This window comes from Cyprinus carpio, chromosome B1 (genome assembly GCF_018340385.1).
Source record: "Cyprinus carpio isolate SPL01 chromosome B1, ASM1834038v1, whole genome shotgun sequence".
Lineage (NCBI taxonomy): Eukaryota > Metazoa > Chordata > Actinopteri > Cypriniformes > Cyprinidae > Cyprinus > Cyprinus carpio.
Genome location: NC_056597.1, coordinates 11773027 through 11797440, shown reverse-complemented (window position 1 = coordinate 11797440; position 24414 = coordinate 11773027). Strand labels below are relative to the sequence as shown.

Genomic DNA, 24414 nt, shown 5'->3' with positions numbered 1-24414 from the left:
GACCCTGTACTCAGCCTTTGTTTGTAAAAGAGGTCCACAGTCCTCAGTGGAACTCTCTTAATTTAAGAAAAAATTAACACATAAATAAAACAGCCACTAAGGGTACAAGCCCAACTGTTGCCAATTCACTGTAGGTTTATTCTGAGTAGGATTTCGGCAGTGCACCAAATGCTATTGAAGTCCTTCCAATATTGCAAACTAAAGCTATAGACCTACAACACTGATGTACAGGTGGCTCCAGTCATTGTCTAGCCACAGGCATCGATTTAGGAATGCGCATGAAGTCTTTATCAGCCCTACTGTATGTGCATTTATTACTGATGTATCTACACATGGTGCTGCTTGTCAAAGTATTGTCACCATAGCAACTGCAGGTCTTTTTTTTTTTTTTGGTCCAGATGGCCATTGAAAAAAAGGAGTGGCTTGATTTTTGTCTCCTTATGGCAAATACTGTATCTCAGTTCACAGATGCACTTTAGGAAACATAATATCCCCAATAATATCTCTTCCATACAATATAATTTTCCACAAACGGGCCAAAGGACTAGACTCGATGCTTTCTCTCTCTCTCTCTCTCTCTCTCTCTCTCTCTCTCTCTCAATATTTCGTAAATAAGAAGACAGGGAAAAAATCATTACGTTAAATAAAACAATAAAAAAAATTGCTCTTTATGCTGCTGGTTTTTTCTTCCTGTAAAAACAAATCAATAATTAACATCACATTTTATTGATGTATTTCTGTTGTTCTCTGGTTTAATCATTTTGAAGATAAAGTGAAATCTAAAATGTTTGACAAGCTAATAAAATGGATGCAGTGAGGCAACAGAAAACATCACTCAGCTGCTCGTTCTCCCCCACAGCACCATGGCACTGAACTCACACAAAACTTGCATTATGGGGTCACAGCATCCCACACAGCAGAAGAGCAAACACATGCATCTGAAAACTCACTGAAGGTCAAGGGGTTTTAAGATTGGACTCCTTGGCATAGAAGTGACACAGAAATGGTTTTGTGGGAGGATACAAACATCACAGTTCCAAAAAAACATAACCGCTTTTCTGATTTATTTTTATCATAAGATTTAAATAACTGAAAAACGTGTGTAGGAGCATTTCCGTATTTCAAATTCCTGCTACAGACAGTGGAAATACTTTATTCTTTTTTTTTTTACAAAGTAATAATAATTTATTTTTACAATTTTTCAAAGTTATATTAATTTACAGTAACTATTTTACCATGGCACATAGATAGAATCTAATAATTTTACAATGGTTCTTATAAATTCCTAGTGAAAAATATATAAAAATGTGTTTGAAATACATTTATTTCATACTAAGTATCCCACAAATACACTTACATATTTATGTACTTAATAAAAATACTCTGCCATTGTATTTTTAGTATACCAAACTGGTATACTTAAAGTCTGCTAAATTAGAGCAACTCATTTACTTAATGCACTTTAATTGTGCGGAAGCAGTGCTGAAGTCCAACTAAAGATATACTGAAATATATTTGATTTTACTATAGTGGAACTACTGCAAGTATACTTTAGGTTAAATATATTGCATTTAAAGACCGATTCAAAGATCACACAATCCTCATCAATACTGACATTAAAACACATTTTAGGCTTAATAATAAGAAATATGCATTGTGCACATTGTATGTATATATACCATCATACCGTGATATTTACATGGTAACCCAAAGAATACTATGGTACATGATCTACTGTATTTGAATGGACTCAAAGAAGAAAACATCATGTAGCTTTGGGGGAGATGGTGAACACATTTTTAAAGCTCACTGTAGCTGACTACAGAGCTGCCGAAAGCTCAAAGTAAACCTATGGATTATATCCTTTGGTTGTATCCACCTGAAGTGTCCCAGAATTGTTGTGATGAATTGCAAGAGAACAGTGAGGGCGATTTCTATTCTATCCATGTTGTCCTACAAGACTGAAGTGCTTCGGTGTAACACTCTAGAGAAGTAGGATTTGTATTGAGGTGCTTGTTCACAGATAACTTTTTATCTCTCACAAATCGGTACATACTCCAGAGATTCAGAATCAGCAACATCTTACAAACTGAAGATTAGAGCTCCTAGAGCCTAACACATTAACAAGAAGAACACCAGAGAGTTTTGTTCTTGTGTGAAAGTGAAAAATATGGTTGGATTTTATGGTGCAAGTAAACTAATAATACAAAAACAGCCCAAAACCATTCCCTTGACAACATCTTCTAAACAGTTCTCCAGTCAACAAAATACGAGAGGCTACACTAAAACAAGAAATGATGCTTGAAACCTGTCAGTAGTAAACACACAGTATACATATCAACCAACTCTTTAGTTCCCTATTGTGAATTAGAATATCATGTAAAGTAATTCAGGCACTGAATTGCATTGTGGGACTGGAATTATTAGAAAACACAAACATTTAAATAAAAATTAGAGCTTTAATAAGATTTTTTTTTTTTTTTTTTTTTTTTGTCATCACAAATGTAAAGGTGTGCTCTGGTAATTTGTCTTGTTAAAAAGTGTACTCCGATTGATTTTGGAATAGCACACTACCATAATACCTTTACTATTTCTATCATGTCTTTAAGTGATGCAAGAGTAGTATACTTTTGTGATTCTGCATCTTTTACAATAACTTTGACAGCCTGTAATGTGATTTTAATTGACATGCTATAACTAAATGTGGGCTATTTAGATTTGTCTAGCACACTAACAGACAAGTACATATGCAAGAAAAGTGTATTGCTGTCTGTTAAAAAAGAAAGTCAGTCATAATTCTCTCTAAAAAGTTGACAGCATCCTGAATGGCATTTTCATTAAAAGGCAGCAGATAAGACTCCTGCCTAATTAGTCTAAAGAAGCCGTCATTGCATTTAATTCCAATGACACACACACTTACTGGGCACTATAAGAAGATTAATCCAACAAATCTAAATCCGTTTGCATCACTGCGGATAATCTGCTCATATTGGTTTGCAGTGCCTTAAGGATGGTTAGCAGATTATTGAGGATAACATTATCACCACGTTGTCTAATGAACAGTTCTGGGTATTTTTTTTATTTTAACTGACCAAAAAGTAAAAAAAAAAAAAAAAAAAAAAGAAGAAGAAGTAAAAAAGAATATCTGCAAAATATTTGGAGGTTTATCTCCATGGAGACAAGCAAAGTCATTACTTCACACACACCTGAATCCTTTCTTTTATCTGCTGAAATGTCAATAAATCATTCCTGTGGACTGACAGATGGGAGGGTGAAAAGTTTCTCATTGGAGTTTCTGAGAGAATCTACAATACTGTTCATCTTTAAAAAGCAAAATGATTTTGCAGTGCTCTTGCAAGCCAGCAGCAGAATATATTATCTTTAGTGGTGAAATTCCATTCCATGTTGAAGTTTCAGCAATGGACAGAACCGTTTGCCATGAAAGGGCTTCAGAAAAGCTGCCATGTTTAATTCTCAACAAACCTTTTTTATTGTTGTTGAAAAAATTGACTACCATCAGTGCTTCCCAAAAGGGCTGATTTTCAGATTTGTAGAGATGAGACTTTGCTTTTTCAATGTTCACCTGAAAAATAGCATTGTAGTATTAAATCCGAGGAACTCCGTTTCCAGGATTTGTAAAATGAATTGTATTCATTAATCTTTCTTTTTGTTACTTGCAATCTTGCGTATCATATTTTGAGTACAGTAAATTTCAATCTCAGATTGCATTCTAACTCCAATTGAGCCAAACACAGCTGTATTTATCAATTATAATGAAGGGTTTATTTCCCAAACAAAGAGATCTTATAGCAGCATCTTTAATGAAGCAACAGCTCTGTTGACATGAAAGATTCACTACAGTGATTGTGGAAATATTTCTGGGAAAAAAAGCTCTTTGTTCCACACCTTCATTAATCTCCTGTTCCTTGTCAAATGTCAAGCACACAAGTTCTTTCTTTTTGGCTGTCTGGTTAAAAGGCTTTTGTTGTCTGCATATGAATTATATGAATTGTCAAACCATTTTTCAATATTTCAGAATAGACTTTTGATATTACAGCATTTAATTGTGCCTTATTGTTTGGCTGAGAAATTGAAAGTCACAATGAAGAGCCTTGTAATTTCAAATAATGTTTTGCTCTGTTTATCGTAAATATAGCAATTGTCTATTGGCAATCCATTATATTGTTAGTAGTAAGATATTTTAAACCAGTTTATCACTGTCATATAAGTAAATCATACTCCTGCAGTCTACATGTCCCAATACAATAAAGATTTGATAAGGTCTCTTTCGGTAAAAGTCTTACCCACTTCTGCTGTCCTGCCTTGTGCACTTTCTATGAGTGATACTCTTTCTAATCATGATGGAAAACCTATCTAACTTTGACTGAAACCCTTTCTAACTATGACTGATACACTTTTGTGGTGGGTTAGAGGAAAAATAAATGACTGGAGAAGGAAATGCAGTGAGAATTGAACATTTGTGCATCCAATACACCTTAATCATTTACACCTAGGGATATTGAAGTCTTTCCTTCTTTCCTTCTGCTGTGTCTGTTCTGATGAGTGTGGAGCACCCATGACTACAAATGACTTTCAGACAGAGAGAGAGAGAGAGAGAGAGAGAGAGAGAGAGAGAGAGAGAGAGAGAGAGAGAGAGAGAGAGAGAGAGAGAGAGAGAGAGAGAGAGAGATGGAATAAGCACATCAAACATGGAAATATATGGTTGGTTGCAGTAACATAAAACAATTACTGCTGTACAATATAAACGTATGCATTTTTTTGATGATTACAAGCTTGGTTTCTTTTCTGGGAATTTTTTTTTTTTTTTATCCTCATAATTTATTCAGTATAAGTTGATTGATTAAACACTTGCAAGTCATTAGCAAATTCATATAAAAGCCATTTAAATAGACGTGCTTCATCTCACCAACAAGACTACCAGAGATATCTTGATCAATGATTGCAATATAATTTTTAATGTCTCAGAATCTCATCTCTTCTTTGCAGGTTTCCAGGTTTTATGAATTATGTTTGATTGATGGGTAATGTAAGATTTGGCAAACACACACAGACACACACACACACACACGTTTGTTTCTGTGGATTGTGGGGACTTTTCATATACTTCTATTACTTTTATACTGACCAAACAATATTTTCTATCCCCTAACCCTAAACCTACCCCTTACAGAAAACCTGTTTGCATGGTTACACTTTCAGATAAACATAATTTACAATTTTTAGTTATTTTTTTCCCTCGTGGGTACCGCAAGCCAGTCCCCACAATGTCAAAATATGTCAGGTTTTTACTATCCTTTGGTCCCCTCAATGTAGCATAAACAAGTACTAACACACACACACCGCATTTCCATGGCCCCAATAACTAAAGAGTCTCCGACTATGCAAAATTTCAATAACGTGTGATAAGGCACACGTTTTTTTTTTTTTTTTTTTTTTTTTTGCACAGTCCCTGCTTCATCTTTTCAGCTAAAGCCAAAGTCAAGAACACGAAACATACCAAATCTAACAAACGTCTCTCTGTGATTAATTATGTCTGTCTTTCAGGAAATGTCACTTCAAAGCATTTCTTAGACAACAGCGCCACGCTCTTAGGATGCATATTACATGCATTGATTTTAGGATTTAAGACATTTAAGATCGGAGGGAAAGACTGATCCAGTATTAGATCTTGATGGGTGTTTCTTCTTGACTCTCTTAAAACGCAGTTCCAGACTTCATAAGTTGACTAATAATTTCAACATACTTGATTGCTAGCATTTTTGTATCCTAGCTACACACAATTAAAATAAGTTTTCCAATTGTATAGCCTACTGACATTTGACAGTGTTACGGAAATGATCGCAATAACTGACACCTGAAGCCAGACACCTTATTAATACCTTGATTTGGCAAAAACTTTAACTTAGCCTACTGAATATTTTGAGAGGGCATGTTCCTCTCTTTTGACCAGTAAGCGATAAAGATACTAGGAGGCAGAATAGGAATGTCAAAAGAATGAATCAATGCATTGTTAATTTCAGTTAATTAGTTTCTGCTTTAATTCATGATTGCAATGATTTAATGAAATTAATTAATTGTATGTTCAACGCACAGCACTGTGTTTAACAATATTCTTTTTCAGTCGGAAAATACAGAAGCAGAAGCAATTCAGTCGCTATTACTGTAAGCATTTTTCCCGTCTACAGCTGTTCAGAGTAAGATAAGAAAGAGGACTTGGCCAATGTTAACAAACGAGAATGAGTGACATTTGCTTTGAATAACTTTGCTGCCCTCTCCTGGTTGATTTAACAAAATGCAACTACAACCTACATTCGCTTCGATATTGTAAATCGGTTTTAGAGTGGGTTGGCAGTCTGTTCAATGTTAATAGAGAATGGGCTACGTTAAATATGATATCACATTTAAAACATTAGCCAAATAAAACCTGGATTTCAAACAAAGAAATAATTAAATGCACATTGTGATTTAGTGTGATGTTACATATTGTATATTAATTTTTATAATGCTAATTAAAAATATTATTTGCAGATTGCCTCCACAACAAGTATTTTGCATCTAAGTATTTTTGTATATTGTTATGGTTGTATTGTTTTAAAATCCCAAAATCTTGTGGGTCCTTTTGACGCATGAACATGTTATAACAAATATGAATACCACAGAAAGATAAATGTATAATATGTTTTTAATATAATATTTGTGACCCTGGACCAAAAAAAACAGCCATAAGGGTTTATTTATACATCATCTGAAAGCTGAATAAATAAGCTTCCCATTGATGTATGGTTCGAGATACAACTATCTGAAAATCCGGAATCTGAGGGTGCAAAAAAATCAAAATACTGAGAAAATCACTTTTAAAGTTGTCCAAATTAAGTTCTTAGCAATGCATATTACTAATCAAAAATTAGGTGTTGATATATTTACAGTAGGAAATTTACAAAATATCTTCATGGAACATGATCTTTATTTAATATCCTAATGATTTTTGGCATAAAAGAAAAATCTATAATTTTGACCCAATGTTTTTTTGGCTATTGCTAAAAATATACCCCAGCGACTTAAGACTGGTTTTGTGCTCCAGGGTCACATTTATTTAATATTAATCTAAGCATATCAAATAAATGCCTATACATTTCTAATGATATACAAAGACATTTATCAGTTAATAAAAGCTAGAAAAAATCCAAAAAACATCAAATAGATGACAATTAACAGAACACTGCAAGTTAAAGCAAATCCTTGTTTTTTATGGTTCTGTAAATATATATATATATATATCTATATATATATATATATATATATATATATATATATATATATATATATATATATATATATATATATTATATATATATATATATATATATATATATATATGTTGTATATATTAAATGTGGCAATTTAATGCAAACAGTTTTTTTTTTTTTTTTTTTTTTACTATATACAATATGCATAAAAACTGCATAAACTCAAAATGATATTATAACAAGTAAACATTTTCTGTCCTGTCTCAAAAAATATCTGTATCATCTATGTATGTGTAAATTCTTACTGTCATATTATTACACCGTGTACATGAATAGAAAATAACCATAGAAAATAAATAAATAAATAAATAAAGACTGCTAAAAGCTGAGAATATAATATTTTAGATTTAATGAATATTTTACAGTCGTTAAACCATTTTTTCATAAATATAATTAATCTATAAGTTTCCTGTCTCACTGCATTTCAGATAAACATTTCAGATAAAATAATTTCCATTAGAAGAATGTACCTAAACTCATTTTAACACACTTTCAAAAAGCATAACAAAAACTTTTCTACATCATTTAGATTTGCTGAATAACTGACAAAACAGGACATCTATAATTAAAAAAAAAAAATTAATAACTAAAAAAAAAAAAATTCTTCTGACCTACCATTACTTGTTCCAGCTCTTATCTAAAGTTTCACATTTTCTGGTACTCACTTGCCAAAAGGTAAAAGGCAAACAAAAATTAATTAGTAGAAAAGCAGAAATGAATTCACCTTGAATGAGTTGATACTGACACTGCAGTGATAGTCTTCAGAATGAATGATTTGCATTTCCCGTTTATCCTGATATCTTCTGTTATTTGAGACAGAGACTCTGCATGTGAGCAGGGGAACTAAAAGTGTTCAGTGACCCCACACAAACACCAAAGGTCATAGTGAGGAAATAGAAGCTGACAACATCCATACCTCATGGAGACCTCTGTATGCCAGAGAGAACAGAGGCACTGCCGTGTTTAACTAATGACAGCACTTACCACACTTTGATATATATGGCTACAATATTCCTTCTGAAAACTGAAATTGGAAATCGCTGCACAGAATCTACACCTCACTGAATGATGGCTGAAAAGGAGCACCAAGGTGAGGTTAATGACTTTCCCCCCATGGAAAATAATACCTTAATAAAGCTCTATTTTAAGTAAACATGCATATGGAAAATACACAGATTTTATTTTATCATTATAAATGCTTTTCAATTTAATATAAATGATTTAATAATCTATAAAGTGGTATAAGTAAAAGCAATGAAAGAAACATACATAATTTATATATTACAAAGCAAAAAGTTTCTGTTTTTTTATTTGTTTGTTTTTTCAGGGGCTAAACAAACTAAAGTCATTACAGCAGGCATTAATCAGACAAACGATTCCAGAATTAGAGATGCCTCTGGGTTCGCTGACCCGTCCAAAAAAATGGATTAGAGATTACAGCTAGCAATCAATGAAAAATACTAACCTGCTAATGCCACTATCACCTGAAGCTACCCGAAATTCAGACCTGGCAACAAAATTTAATTTACACTTTCAGTTAAATCAATTGTTATTTCCAGAGTATTATATATATATATATATATATATATATATAAAAAAGTTTATATATACAAAAAAAAAAAGTTTATTTGCATGTAATGAATCAATAAACATATTCAAAAACAAACAAACAACTAATGCACATATAATTTGAGAAGGACAGAGTATCCAGTATTCACATCACACATGTAATTAAAACAGTAACTAGAAGTAATCAAACTTTGGGTTACACTTTATTTTAAGGTGTCCTTATTACTGTGTAGTTATACATTTAAGTACAGAGTAATATTAATTAACAACATGTACTTTCTATATGGTCAAAATTAGGTTTAGGGTTTGGCTCAGGGTTTCTTGCATGTAATTATGCATAATTTATTGTTATTATAATAGTAAGTGCATATTATGTGTAACAAGGACACCTTGAAAATAAAGTACTATCAAACTTTGTTTTGCAATAAGCTGCACAGTCAGATAAAAAAACATTAACACAAAATTATTTAAGAAAAAATGCTTAATGTAAAGGAAAAACATACCGTATGACTTAAAACAAAAACAAATGAAACTAGTTTTTCATACAAATAATAGTGTATACTATAAATGAACAATTATTTTGTAGCTAATATAATTTTATATACATGTAATAAGTGTAACATATAAAACATTTTAACAATTAACAAAAAAAGTATTACCTTGAAGAAGATCTGAGGAGAAAATTCTGTTGACCAAATGAGAATGCTTAAATTTTTAAAATTTTGTCCTAACAGGTTTTATTGTTATTATTTAGGCTAGTGTTGTCCATATAGGTGCAAAATTTGCAAACGTATTTAAAAGTGGTCCTTTGAAACGATTTGCTGGGGGGTGAGGTCCAATATCAATAAGATTATTAAAAACTAAAAATCACTTACTACAATAATTCTGAATAAAAAATAAAAAATAAATTAAAAAAAAAACACTTGTTGAGACTAATATGACAATTAGTGTTGCTTTTGATGCTTGGAGTCTAAATTTATTATTATTTTTTAAATATATTATTTTTAATTGATTTCCATTATTTAACATTTTACTTTTTAATTGATCCATTATCCATATTGTAGCCCTCAGTTGCTCCACAAGGATGTTTCTATATCAGTGTTTTCCACAACAGTGAAACACATAAACCTCAAAGAGGTTCGAAGATTAGTTCATCACATTTTTTCTTTCTTTTTGCCTAAGAGGCCCTTAAAAAGGCAAGTCTCATCTACCTAACGCTACTTCAGTAACATTCTACTGTGAAAAAGAAAATGGTGAGCCAAAGATGGAAGTTACGTTAAAGTATTTCCATTCTCATCAATTAATTAAAACCACTTAAAGCACCTTTAAACCAGCAGTTCTCTTCATTGCCTGACCTACATGGCGAACAATAAATATATATAATAATTCACATTTCTCCTTACAAGAGGCAAATGACAAGCGGGAAAGAGGGGGAAGAGAAAGATTCACACAGATATGATGTTGGATGGATACACAGATGGCTACAAACATACAAAAAGACAAAGGCAAGATATAAGACAACAGAAATAGACAGAGCACAGAACAGAGACGCGGAACACACACAAAACCAAAAGAAACAGGGCGAGAAGTAGGCTCTAGCGCAAAACTGCAGAGACTGTGTGAGGAGATACAGAAAGAAAAAAGAGGGGAGTGGCCTATCAGTGACCGAACTGGGCGGGGCAGGAAACTTGCGTGACAAACAGAGTGAAAAACAAGCGTCTCCAGGCTGGGCTCCTCTCCTCTGGGCAACGCATTAATACCACTGCCTTTCATCTTTTCTGTCGCTTTCTGTTAACCCAGTCCTGCCTCCACTACCCACATCCATCTTTAATCACCACTCCCCAAACAGGCTTACCAATTACCACAGTTAGGCTGGCCAGGCATGAGCAATCCATCCCCAAGAAGCAGAGATGGAGGAATGACTTGCTTGCTTTATATATAGTATACTGATTCACCATCAGGCCCTCTAATACAGTGAGTTAATTTTGTTTCTTCTGTCTTTTTGAATAAAGTTGGCCATTAGTTTTAGACTTGGCGACTGAAAGAGGATCCCTCCTGACATCTAAGAGCCTCCCTTTTCTTCTCAAAAAGAGATGTTACATATAAGTCAATACAGATGGCCTTGGTCTTGGAAACTTCAAAGCCAGTGATGTGACCAACCCATCCAACTGTTTACAGGCAAGTTTAAAAGACCTTACAAAAACCTGTTCTGGAAAAAGAAACATTGTCTGTTGAGGTCACATGGTGTCATGTGCTCACAAGAATGACATAGTGAGAAGTAAAGAGGTATAAGCTAATTAACCATAAGAGCTGCAGGTATGACCTTGCGTCTTCACATTGCACATTCTCTGTGTCCTCTTTCTCCTTTTTCTTTCTCACGCAATGCCTTTATCCAGCAGCAGTTCAGTAAAGCGTGTACTGCATCTCCCCATGCAACAACCAGTTAATTGTCAGATCAAATAAACTCAGTCAAGGAGATGGACTCAGAAATCAGAACCTGGGCTTGGGGTGATAAATCACACATGAAAAATTACAACACATGCGCAAAGTCAATCTTAAAACACAACCCATGTGAAGTCTCCATATTAATATTTAACATCAAAAGGAACTGATTGTACATGTGGTTTAGATGAAATGCCCTGCAAAAGAATATTTACTAGGTTTTTGAGTATTCGTGTTCACGTGTGGATCTGCTTCATATGTGAAAAGAAAGACTTTAGCCGAACACACACACAGACACACAAATAAATGCCACTGCATGAAGGTTTTGATAAATTCTCATGAAATGCCTTTTCATAACACTCATAAAAACAAGTATTAAACATTATAAGTACATTTTTTTCCCATTTTGTCTAAATTCTTTCTTATTGCAAAGTGTGATGCAAAATGGCATTAACTAGCAAATCCTTTAAAACTATCTAATTGTAAATAAGCATATTATTTCAGTTGTGATACTGTAAAATTGCAGGTACCCATACTTTTTTTCACCTTTTTCATTTACTTACAAAGGACTTTTTTCTTTTGTATCCACTTACATTTCCTATTGTCAACACTTGTCAACACAGCATTTATCTGAAATAAATTATAAACCTAATCGAGCTCACACTGATGTTATATAAAATTTCAAACCTAAACTATAAATTCTGACTGCTAGCTTTGTCAAAAACGTTATACTTTAAACAATAAAATAACTGCTGCAACAGAGATCATATTTAGTGAGATAGATATATATATATATAATGCATTTACATTTTTTGTTTTAAGCAGTGGCATTTTTAGTTTGATCTGAACTGCATTTAAAATCCTCAAATGTTCACCTCTTTGTGGCAGCATGACAAGCCGGGGTTGACAGGGGGCAACGTAGCATGAAGAGGTTAAACAAACAGACATTCTTCATTAAAAACCTCCAGCTGATAAAGACGATAAACTGACATTTTACGCCAAGTTGAAATAATAATGAAAATAATGCACTGGCTATTTTATTACAGTATGCTACAATTTTACTCTTCTATAAAATAATTAGGTAGCTGAAGGTCTAGTAAACTGGTACAAACAGTTTGTTCAACTGAACAACTACACAGAATCTACAGTAACTGTAGAAATCACTATACAAATCAGTAACTAAATTTTAGAGGATTTTAGAGGATGTGTAAATTCAGTTTATACTGTTTTGTGTGTGTGTGTGAGAGAGAGAGAGAGAGAGAGAGAGAGAGAGAGAGAGAGAGAGAGAGAGAGAGAGAGAGAGAGAGAGAGAGAGAGAGAGAGAGAGAGAGAGAGAGAGAGAGAGAGAGAGAGATTAAGTTGTGTTTGTGCAATGCTTACTGTCTCCATATATTTGCATTAAAATTAGCTTAGACACAAACACACATTAAAAAAAACACACACACAAATCTTACTGTTTCAGATATATTCAGATATACAGAACAATGACTTATCATGAGTAACCTGCCTTGCACGCATAAATCTTAGTACATGACCTCAATACACGATGAACAAATTGTGTTATATGTTTCCTTTAACACAAATTCTAAAATATGATTTTTATTCATTAAGCCTTTGTTTTAAACAATTGCAAACTGATGGACTTATCATGAGTAACCTGCCTTGCACGCATAAATCTTAGTACATGACCTCAATACACGATGATCAAATTGTGTTATATGTTTCCTTTAACACAAATTCTAAAATATGATTTTTATTCATTAAGCCTTTGTTTTAAACAATTGCAAACTGATGCTGTATTAACCACAGAGGCAAGTCAGCACAAAACTTCAGCTGTGCCTCCCCCCATATATCAAGTCCAATTTCACGGTGACAACTCAATCCAGGTTCAGACCGCAGAGACCACGAGGGCGTTCGGGCTGACCGCACCACTAAAGAGTGACAGCAGATGCCTGGACCTTAAATGTGACTGATGTCAATGCGGAGTTTAATGGGTCAAATGAAGGGTCCCCGCAACAGAAGCATAGCAGGGTGAGCCTGAACCCAGCTACTGTCTTTTATAGAAAACAGTAAACAGTCCTTAACGATCATACAAAAGTCATGACTGACTGAACTTTAGTCTGTACACAAACATCATGCATGCCATCCATCGGTTCAGCCGAGCAAACAGACCAACATTACTGCAACAACACAGAAGCTGTCCTGAACTTGGCTTATATGAAAACTAACCTTTTCATCTTTGTAAAAACAATGCAATTGATTTTCAAGTTTATCGAAGAGAGTCTCTCCCTTGCAGAATCACTTGGCTGTTATGATTTCAAGATTTCTTAGGTTTAATATTTATTCTACAAAGGAGAAGTTATAGATAGCAATTGCTGCACTTTTTGCAATTGTATTTGAGAACTTCTAATTAACTAGTCATTTTTGTTTGTTACAAGGGTCAGTGACATGTTTATTTTTTAATTTATATAGCAAATATTAGGTTAATTTCATATAGACAATGATTTGAATTAACCTCCTCTATGATAAACATGTTTCTAATTTCTAAATTAGATGTTGAAGGGGCATAATAGTCAAAATAGTGATACTGGACATTGGTATCCTAATTAGGAAAAACAAACTCTTAAGGAGTATGGTTTAATCTTTTATTATTATTTCTTAGAAAAAAAAAAAATGTTTAAAGCAAACTTTAGCTTCACTTAAGCTTTCATGCAGAAACATGTTGAAAAAAGAAAATATCATAGAACTTTTTTTAACAAAAATGTGCATATTTGCATATTGTGAACAGTCATATATTTGTTACTGAATGTTAAATGGTAAAAAAAAGTGTAGCTTTGAGTTGGATTGGGCACCATTAGGTTTGACTTTTGGTATGATGTTCTTTTTATGAAATGCTGTGTTGGTTTTACGCCAGATGTAATGGGACACACACCTTCCAAAAGGTTTAACTTTTGTCTCATCAGTCCACAGAATAGTTGCCCAAAAGTCTTGGGGATAATCAAGATGTTTTTGGCAAATGTGAGACTAGCCTTTGTGTTATTTTTGGTCAGCAGTGGCTTTTGCCTTGGGACTCTCCCATGGATGCCATTTTTGCCCAGTCTCTTTCTTATTGTTGAATCATGAACACTGACCTTAACTGAGGCGAGTGAGGCCTGCAGTTCTTTAGATGTTGTTCTGGGTTCTTTCATTACCTCCCGGATAAGTTGTCATTGCGCTCTTGGAGTTGTTTTTGTGGGAGTGCAAGTCCTGGGAAGGTTCACCACTGTTCCAAGTTTTCTTCATTTGTGGATAATGGCTCTGACTGATGTTCGCTGGAGTCCCAAAGCCTTAGGAATGGCTTTATAACCCTCTCCAGACTGATACATGTCAACTATTTTGTTTCTCATCTGTTTTTGAATTTCTTTAGATCGTGGCATGATGTGTTTAAGCATGCTTCACTTTGTCAGTCTGGTTCTATTGAAGTGATTTCTTGATTTAACAGGTCTGGCAGTAATTAGTCCTGGGTGTGGCTAGTGAATAAACTCAGCTTTCTAAAATAATGTGGTTAATCACAGTTCTTTCATGATTTAACAGAAGGGGGCAATACATTTTTCACGTATGGCCAGGTAGATTTGGACAGATTTTTTTCCCTAAATGAAATCATCATTTAAAAACTGCATTTAATATTTTACCTGCATTATCTTTGTGTAAAAATAAAATTTGTTTGATGATCTGAATCTTTTAAGTGTGACAAATATGTAAAAAATTAAAAAAAAACAGGAAGGGGGCAAAACCTTTTCACGCCACTGTATATATAAAAAAATTGAAACATGATTGGAGACATGGGAATAATATTAATCATAATGAATTTGTTAATTGTGGTATATCTGCATGTGTGCAAACCATGTGGCATTAAAGTTGCATTTATGTAACATCATATGTAAAATATGCAGTATTTTTTTCATGTGGTATATAAATCTTGTAGAAATTACCCGGCTGTGGAAGCATCAGAGTGATTTCCTGATTGGATTACTAGAGGAAACTAAAGATTATTCTGTTTCAAGATATAACTGAGTGACAGGTTGGATGGAGAATCAACATGAAGCGGGTCATATGCTAATCTGTCTTTTAGCCTTTTGATACTCTCAATTCATGAAGTACTATACGGCCCTGAAGAGAGCCTAGACTGAACCTTCACAACATGCCCAGAGGAAAATACACAAGAAGCTTAACAAACAGAGACTGCGATGAAGGTACAGTGGAAAACCATACCTTTTCTTTGATTACAATTTCTTTGGCCTGGTTTCATTTTGTGTCCCATCCTAGGCAGGAAACATGGTTAAACCATGTGGTAAAACAAATCTTTTCATGCTTATTAGGAGAATACTGACATCTTGTGAACATGAGGACAAATGGGGGAGGGATGAGTTCATGTGATGGGAAAGAAATGTGACATATAGTGAATGACAACGAGGGCAAAGGGTAGATAAATAAATGGAAGAAAGATAATGTGTATTAAGAGAGAAAGCATAAAAGAGATAAAAAAGAGAGGGAGAGGAGAGCATTAAAGGTCTCAATACTGGTCACCAGTGTGAAAAGGCCATGCCAGTCTGGATAAGGATCAGTGCCCATGAGGCCAAGGGCTGTCCACCCTCACATACAGGGGGTCGGACTTGGTGCCATATTAGAGAGAGTGCTGAAGTACACACAGTAATATGAGCTAAATTATCTCTGCCTCTCACTCACAAGCTAAAGAAGAAGCAAAAAGAAAGGAAAGAAGAGAAGTAAAAAGTCAACCACAGTCGATACATCAAAACCTCAGTAAGCGGGTTAGATTTTTGTCCATTTTCCAAAAGGCAAACAGGCATCATTATCCACAAAGTACACACTAGACATGATTTTACAATTAAGTATCACACTGTGGATTTTCAAACTTGAAGCTCGATTCATTACAGTAAGTGCCTTTGATATTGGCTTTGCTGTTGTTGCCTGCTGCAGGATATCATTCCAATCACAGTGTATACAATACTTAAGTCTTTCTCTTGGACTAATTTAATCTTTCAAGATAGTTGCTTAACAGGTTGTATGTTTTTTTTTTTTTTAAATAGTAATAATAATAATAAAGAAGAAAAAGTTTTTGCTGAAACGAATATTTCACAACGACTACAAACTGTTAACGAATACAACAACTAGCTATACTTTCATATTATATATTTTTTTGTAAAAGAGAAGAAAAGCATATACGCCACTCCGTTGACAAAAATGTTTATAACTAGTGTATATAAAGTTAGATTCTTCTAAATTTGGTCATTTTAGGAAAATAGAAACCTGCACTTTAAAAAGCAAATTCTAAAATCTGTTTAATAAAACCATTAATCAATAGCAGTGAGGTAAAAAGGAAGATTTAGCGTTTCAATATGATTTAAGGTACTGAAAACTGTGTGAAGCTTGTTACGTGTCCATGTAAACGAAAATCTTAAAATGAATGTGTACACATTTTTTTTTCATACTTTTTTTGTCATCAGACGAAATAAACTGAAAAGCGTCATAAATAATTAAACTATAGTCTAGTTAAAACTATAACTAACAGAATAGGTGATGAGCTGGCACCTTTATCCTATTATTATTATTATTATTATTATTATTATTATTATTATTATTGAAATTACCTTTCACCTTAATGTAGGCCTAACAAAAAAAAAAAAAAAAAAAAAACATAACAAAAACAAACAAAGACAACAAAAAGGCTCCTGAAATAAATATGAAACTATACAAAGCCTATCCCAATAACAATAATGTCAAACCGTTATTATAAAAATTAATTTAACAGGTCGCAGTATAAAACAGCCGGAAAAAAAAAAAAATCTAAAACAAAACAAAACTCATAGATATCAAGAAATCGTACATAAGCTCACTTTCAAAACACTGGAATCGAAAAAATATAGGCTATATTTAAATATATGTATATATAGAATTTTATGTATTTATATATGTTTTATACTTCTAGTGCTAACACATTTCAATTTCATTACAGGATTTACAGTTCTAAATTTCTATTAAAAATTAAAAATTACTAAAACGTACGGAAGAGGATTAGGGCGTGTATACCCACTAAAGAATTACTGAAATAAGTTTGTGTTAGGTTTTTAAGCCAGAACGTTATTTAGCATATTTACGTAGGTTTTGCTCTCCAAAAACGGTAACGAGCACAGACGTCAAATCACAGATAGAACAAGTAAAAAGAAAATTAAACTACAAAATAAAACAGAATTTTTTTTTTTATAATTATATTTTATTTTCATATAGCTATTAGGCAATAACTGTACATTTTGATATCCACAAACGATGTTGTAAAATGTTTAGTCAAATAGCTCAAAAAATGTCTAAGTTATCACAGTTTTCAAAACCAAGTTTAAGATAAATATATTATTTAATATAACTGAAGCAAGACAAATATCACGTTACACCAAATTAAAGTATGCTCGTTTTTAAGAATCAGGTAGCAGCAATCCATTTACAATTTTAAAGAAAATTAGACTTTACATAATGTTTTCATGCTTTCAGCGATTATCAGGCCAAAAAACTCGATATAACCGTAAAAAAGGCTATATTTAGGCTATAGCTACTAATAAACCTCCTTATTTCAAACTGTTCTGTTTTTCTATTTTCTATGACTACAAATGCTTGAAAATGCCATAGGCTATGCTCTCTAATCTTCGATTTAAACAAAACCAAAGGCATCAATGTAGGATATTTATCCAGTTATGCTGTCAGGGCCAGGAGCATATTTATTGCAATTTGGCCTACTATTAACGCTCGAAAAAAATATTTTAAAATTGAATACCATGGGTCAGTAAATAAATCTAACAGGCTAAGCTTGATCTATAAAGCTGTTTTACAGATGAGCTAAAAAAAAAAAAGAATATTTTAATTGTGGCTTAACATATCATTTGACATATTTAAATACATTATGCAAACACAGCATATCCTGGGATGTCCCGATGAAGGCTGTCTCATTGCCAAACAGTGGCGTTTGCTGTAACGTTGTGATGTAGCTACCGATCCGACCAATAGACGGAGCAGCATCCGATTCTACGAGATCCCCGGCTGACGCGATGCGCTGAACCACTATCTGTATTTTGATTTGCTCCCTAATTGACCCAAATAAAGCCCTCTGTGACAGGGGTTCCACCGACCCTGAGGCACGATCAAAAGCAAGTCGAACTGGAGCCGGTAATATCCTTTCACGAGTAATCCCATTTGCTATTGTGCTCGTCCAATAGCAGAATGCCATCCGCTCGTTGAGTATTTTACTTGACTTGGATTTTTCTTTACTACAGCCCCGCTTCTCTCTGAACTGAGCCGTGGACGCACGAAGGATTTCATCCTGCTGAAGCGATGGTTGAGCTGGGATATCCGGAGAGGAAGGATTCGTTACTTTTTGCTTAGAAGTAGCCTATTCGCGAATCACCCGGCTATTGCTGTGACTGGTAGGCTATATTTGTACGAGAAATGCATGACAAAAGCCAACAACAGCATACTTCCACCACATCCAGGGGCTCGTCGTTTTTTATCGAGAATTTACTTGGCTCTTGTAGGACAGAAAAGTCCGTCCGTCCTTTAAAGGATAACGATGGCATGGAGCGAGAGATGGTTCTTAAGCGCGGCACTAAAGCGCATCGCAAGGAAATGTGCAGCCAAGCATCCTGCACAGGCTTCAAGACAGACATGTGTCGGAGCACACAATCACCTCTGGAGTGGTATGAACGGGAAACCTCAGAGAGTAAGTTGCGGAAAACACAGACATTGTATAAAACTCATAATTATGTTAAAAAATCGTAAATGAAAATAATTCATTTTATTTTTAGTCTGAACTGATATCTAGGCCTACATTAAATAGGCCTATTTAATTTAAATGAAATACAACTCCAATGGATTGTGATTTTCCTAGATGGAATAGGATGACTTGAGCATTATTAGTTCTCAGCTGAATAATTATTTTCCCTGTTGGTATACAGCATCAATTAATCTACGCTACTGGCAGGTTCACATTAGTTTTAAGCCTCATTAGGTAAAACCAACAAAAGCAACTCGAAAGGGCGGAACAGCCGAGCCGCAATGAAAACTTAACAAACTCGTTAAAGGCTTAAGAGTGCAATTGGTTTGTCTGATTCTCTGTAAAGCTGTGAAAGCCACAGGGAGAGAGTTGGCTGCGAAGACACACCAATACTGCACATATGGGAACGTGCCAGATTTAGAGCAGATTTTTAATATCACTTTGGCAAACATCTGTCTGATAAATTATAATTCGTTTAAACATTACTTTATCAGGTCCAAAAGGAGAAAACCGGCATTCCAGTGAACACTGCCGCAGGGACAGGAACAGCCCCGTGGCCTCTGAGCTTCTTGACAGAGCAGTGGACCGAAAAACCAGCGAGTGTGTGGTTAATGAGGGTGAGGACGCTCGACAGCTTTTCGACGAGCGCTCTGGTCCCGACAGTTCGGAGCCAGGCTCGGCCAGGAAGAAAAAGACCCGAACTGTGTTCAGTAGAAGCCAAGTCTTCCAGCTAGAATCCACTTTCGACATGAAGAGATACCTCAGCACCTCTGAGCGCGCCGGCCTCGCGGCCTCCCTGCACCTGACCGAGACACAGGTGAAAATCTGGTTCCAGAACCGCAGAAACAAATGGAAACGACAACTGGCCGCGGATTTAGAGGCTGTTAATTTTAACCACTGCTCTCAACGGATTGTACGGGTGCCCATCTTGTACCACGATAAAACGACACCCATGTCGACTCTCAGTTTTAACGTGTCTCAAGTCTCGCCACCAATCATGGGCTTCTCAAATTCAGTGAACTATCCTTTATCATCTTTTGCTCATTCAGTGAATTTAATGGCATCGCAAATGACAGGCCTTGTCTGATTGTCTGACGTATATTGACAAGTGGTTTGGTTAAATTTATATTTTATTGTTTATGGTGGGTTAAATTATTTATTTCTTGATGGTTATTTATGTTTTGTGTGTAGAAAGGAAAGAACACACCTATCACAAAATCACAAGAGAAATGACAAGTTTGTGTTAATTGTCACTGTTACCTGTCTATAATATAGTCTTCTGTGCATGGGCCCTCACCATGTAAATATAAGGGCAACAATTGCTTTATGCAAATATAGCTATATTTTATTCAGAACCACCGATTTGTAAGTTTTGTCACTTTTTCACATTATAAATTTAAATAAACGATTCACTTTAAAGCAAGTATGGTTTTCCTGTACATAGTTTCTACTTATAGGATGCTTGGAAGACGACAAGACTTTACGGGACAGCGGAAAACCATAGGCCTAATTCGTGTATCAAGCAAAATATTTCCGCAGGTGTCAAGATTATCTCGATTACTTTTCGAAATTTAAATTGTTACATTTTCACAGTAAATCAGTGCAACACTATCATTCACAAACAAAAAGGTGTGGTTTAAATGGCCCTCTTATCTGCACACAGAACACAACAGAAAACGCGGTACTAAATTCAAACAGTCTGTTGAATTGGATATGTCCAGGTAAGCATGGAAGAGTCCGACTGCAGAATAATACAAGAACACAACAATATGTACAATTAACACAATTAACCACAAAATAATGAATAAATCTTAAATATCAAAATATATAGGTTACATATATAAATAAATCCCATGAAAAGCTATACTCATCTAGGCCCGCAACTATATCAGGCATATTTGCTTGCCTATTTAACAACAGAAATAATAATTATAAGAAAATATGATTAAGCAATTTTAGGACATCATTTTATTACATTAAGACATACAAAATCATATCATATAGTTGATTTCAGATGTATTTCATGGTCCATTTGCAAGTCCTGGATGAGAATATGCATAAAAGACAATGAAATCTTAATTGTGGTGACGGACTAAAGGTTCAGTAAAATAATATTTATTACAAAATTATATTCCATGAATGCTCTCAGTGTTCAATAATAATATAAATTATGAAATGCCCCAGAAATAACAACTTAACTAGAAAATCACTAATAGAAAAAAGAAAAAAAAGAAAAAAAAGAGTAAAGGTCATCGTTACATTTTTTGTAATAGTCATTGCAAGGCCAAGATATAGTTCAAAATAATAATACAGGATATTTCAGTCACAAAAACCGCAACAAAATAAAAACAATTATTGAAATAGCCTGCTAAATGCAAAAGACAGCGAAACTTTGTTAACAACCAGAGTATAGGCTAGGCATTTTCAGCACTCTGAATTATTTCGCACACATATGAAGTGCAAGAGGCAAAATCAGAATTTTAACGATAAAGTTGATAGAACTGAAAGTTCTAAAAAAAAAAAAAAAAAAAAAAAAAAAAGTCATAGCGTAAGCTACATTGACCTCCATTTGTTCTCGAATTGACACCCCGCAAGCGTCAAAGGAGCCAAAGAAGGCCAAAGAGGCAAAATACGCGCCTCTTACTAAAAGCTGAAATCTCTTTCCTTTTCTTAAGAGCTCTCATTAAAAATAGTAAGCAGTGCTGTTCACATATCGAAGTATGTGTGCCAGATGTCTGGATAGGTCTGAGCTCTAGCTCCCACCCTCCTCTGCCATTGGCCGCCGCGCTGTCTGATTCTAGTGACCAATAAACGATGGAGAATCGTGTTCTTCCGGTCAGTGGACTAACGGTCTAGGCGAGAGCAGCAGCACTGCACGTCGTGAAGCGATGGTGCTCGGAGAATCGAGACGTTAGTTAATGAAACGGCAAAAAGGAGACCCAAGCAAAGACCCAGCAACTAACGGAGAATATGAGCAAGGAGGAAGCGTCATGTCGACCGGCTTCTTTGAAGTTCACCATTGACAATATCCTCAACTCTAAGTCGAGCAGCAGAAACTTTGACAGCTGTCATTCAAAGACATCGCTCGTAGTGTGTCGGGATGGCTGTCTGCATCATCCCGGAGAGAGCGAGGGTCCATGCAAAGAAGGGTCAGATGCAAGACTGCACACCATTGGTAAGATATTGCTTTTAACTTTGGCACAAATATGCATTGATTTATTATTAGCTGTACTGTAATTTCTGAGCGAATATCAAAAGCATCTGACTGGCTTTCAGATAAAGTCAACAGAGAGGGAGATGGGACTGTGGTGGACGCGCTCAAAACCGTCGACACGCGCAGCGAGAGCGCGGACAGCTGCGATGACGGGCAACAAAAGAACAACAGCAAGAAGAATAAACTAATGACGAAAAAGAAAACGCGCACTATATTTTCAAAAAGACAGATCTTCCAACTGGAATCTACATTTGACATGAAACGGTATCTGAGCAGCGCGGAGCGCGCGTGCCTGGCGAACTCTTTGCAGCTCACCGAGACTCAAGTCAAAATCTGGTTTCAGAATCGACGGAATAAATTAAAAAGACAACTGTCTACTGAACTGGAGGGACCGACTAGCGATTTCAGTGATGTTGGAAAGACGGTACCGCTGCCAACTTTATATACTAAAGAGAATAATCTGCTCGGAAGGTGCATGCTTCCAATGCCTCTACCAGTCGTGTATCCTGGAGGTAGCGCGCCTTACTTTTATTTCTCAAACGCCAGCAAGTATTTCAGCCTGTTTGATGGAGATATGTGACTTAGAAAAGACCCTCGCACAGGGGACGCAGTATCTCTAATAACAAAAATCGACAACACGGCCCAACTCAAATTTTAATAAGCATTATCGGCCTTTTTGTGTGTTTTTCTGAGAACATTGTTCAGCTATCGGCCAGTAAAGAAGCTGGCTTGTATTTCTATGCAAAAGCCTATATTATTTATTGTATGCTGTACAAACTTTTATATAGGCCTAAATAATAACACCTAGCATATTATACCCCGATTACAGTGCATCAGAGTCAGTAGCCATACTGGCAGAAATGCCAGTGCCAATCACACTGTCTACACATGGCAGGCCATTATAACGCAAATGTTTTACTGTTTACATTATTATTATTATTATTATTATTATTATTATTATTATTATTATTATTATTTTACATCTCCGCCAAAGATCGATTATTGATGCATGCATTTGTATTTTAAATGGCCCTCTAATTTCAAAATGAGCAATTACAACGTATTTAAGTGAATGTATTGGTTATTTTACATTTAACGCATGTTTGTATGTTTAATCTTTTTTTTTTTTTTTTTTTTTTTTTTTATCATTTTCAGCATAACCTGGCCAATTAAGTAGGCTATACTACCAGAGTGTCATTAAATATTCTGTTTTACACTTGCTTCAAAAGAAAAAAATTGTGTCCTGGCTTTTTTGTATTAGTAACTTGTTGGGTTTTATCCATTTAAGAATGTTATAGTGTTTTAGTTATAAATATCATTGCAAACTAGGTCAGACTCACAGGTTTCTATTAAACACGTGAGTCTCATTAACAATGTTTAGAGTCTCATGTTCTTGAGGAATTATCTATGCCAAGCCAACAAAATCTCACCGGAAAAACAAAGTAAATTCCGAAGACCAAGCCTATTATACTGGGAACAAGCCTTGGGGTTACAGACCCCAACGGGCGGCTTATTCCACCTGAGGAAAGCATATATCCTCTAACTCTGCATAAAAATAATTAAATAAATAAAAAACCTAGGCTATTGCCTATAAGTGAACTAAAGTGCCAATAAACGTTCGTGCAAATTTGCATCGCAAAGTTCTACAAACGTGTATTTTACATGCAGATTTATAGTGCTTTATTATAAATCAGCCTGCTTCTAATTTCACGTCATAATCTTGGATTAAACTTTACTCAGTGTCCATTAATAGGCCTACATTTTAAAATGAATACCTCAGATTAATCGAAATCGTTGTGAGAGCTCAACAGTAATACTTTTTAAAGAAAAAAAAAAGTATTTTCCAAATTTTTAATTTGTGGCCTAAACTGTCTGAATAATTTGCATGTACGCGAGTGTAGTAAATAGTTTAAACAGCGATGTTAGGCCTATACTCTGAAAAGTATAATTTTGTCATTACCACAGTTAGGCCTACAAATTCTAATTTCTAGTGAGGTCATGTTAGGCCAAGGTACAGTTTCCACTGAAAGAATGAAATTTAAGAA

At 34.7% G+C, this 24414-nt stretch overlaps 2 protein-coding genes across 2 annotated transcripts; both read left to right on the top strand.

Annotated features, from left to right (window-relative positions):
- Positions 1 to 18318: 18318 nt before the first annotated feature.
- On the top strand, positions 18319 to 20263 carry hmx1 (H6 family homeobox 1). The gene is made up of 2 exons (XM_019088197.2): positions 18319 to 19101; positions 19650 to 20263. The coding sequence occupies exons 1-2, from the start codon at positions 18831 to 18833 to the stop codon at positions 20240 to 20242; spliced, it is 864 nt and encodes a 287-aa protein (XP_018943742.2). The 5' UTR covers positions 18319 to 18830; the 3' UTR covers positions 20243 to 20263.
- A 1533-nt stretch (positions 20264 to 21796) lies between these two features.
- Positions 21797 to 23924, top strand: hmx4 (H6 family homeobox 4). The gene is made up of 2 exons (XM_042716606.1): positions 21797 to 22330; positions 22432 to 23924. The coding sequence occupies exons 1-2, from the start codon at positions 22126 to 22128 to the stop codon at positions 22947 to 22949; spliced, it is 723 nt and encodes a 240-aa protein (XP_042572540.1). The 5' UTR covers positions 21797 to 22125; the 3' UTR covers positions 22950 to 23924.
- The last annotated feature ends 490 nt before the right edge of the window (positions 23925 to 24414 follow it).

What these genes read in the sequence shown, in the direction of transcription:
- hmx1 (XM_019088197.2), top strand. Translation starts at nt 18,831, where the DNA reads ATGCATGACAAAAGCCAACAACAGCATACTTCCACCACATCCAGGGGC. An exon ending in TGAACGGGAAACCTCAGAGA is followed by an intron (nt 19,102 to 19,649) that starts GTAAGTTGCGGA and finishes TTACTTTATCAG; the next exon opens with GTCCAAAAGGAGAAAACCGG.
- hmx4 (XM_042716606.1), top strand. Translation starts at nt 22,126, where the DNA reads ATGAGCAAGGAGGAAGCGTCATGTCGACCGGCTTCTTTGAAGTTCACC. An exon ending in TGCAAGACTGCACACCATTG is followed by an intron (nt 22,331 to 22,431) that starts GTAAGATATTGC and finishes ACTGGCTTTCAG; the next exon opens with ATAAAGTCAACAGAGAGGGA.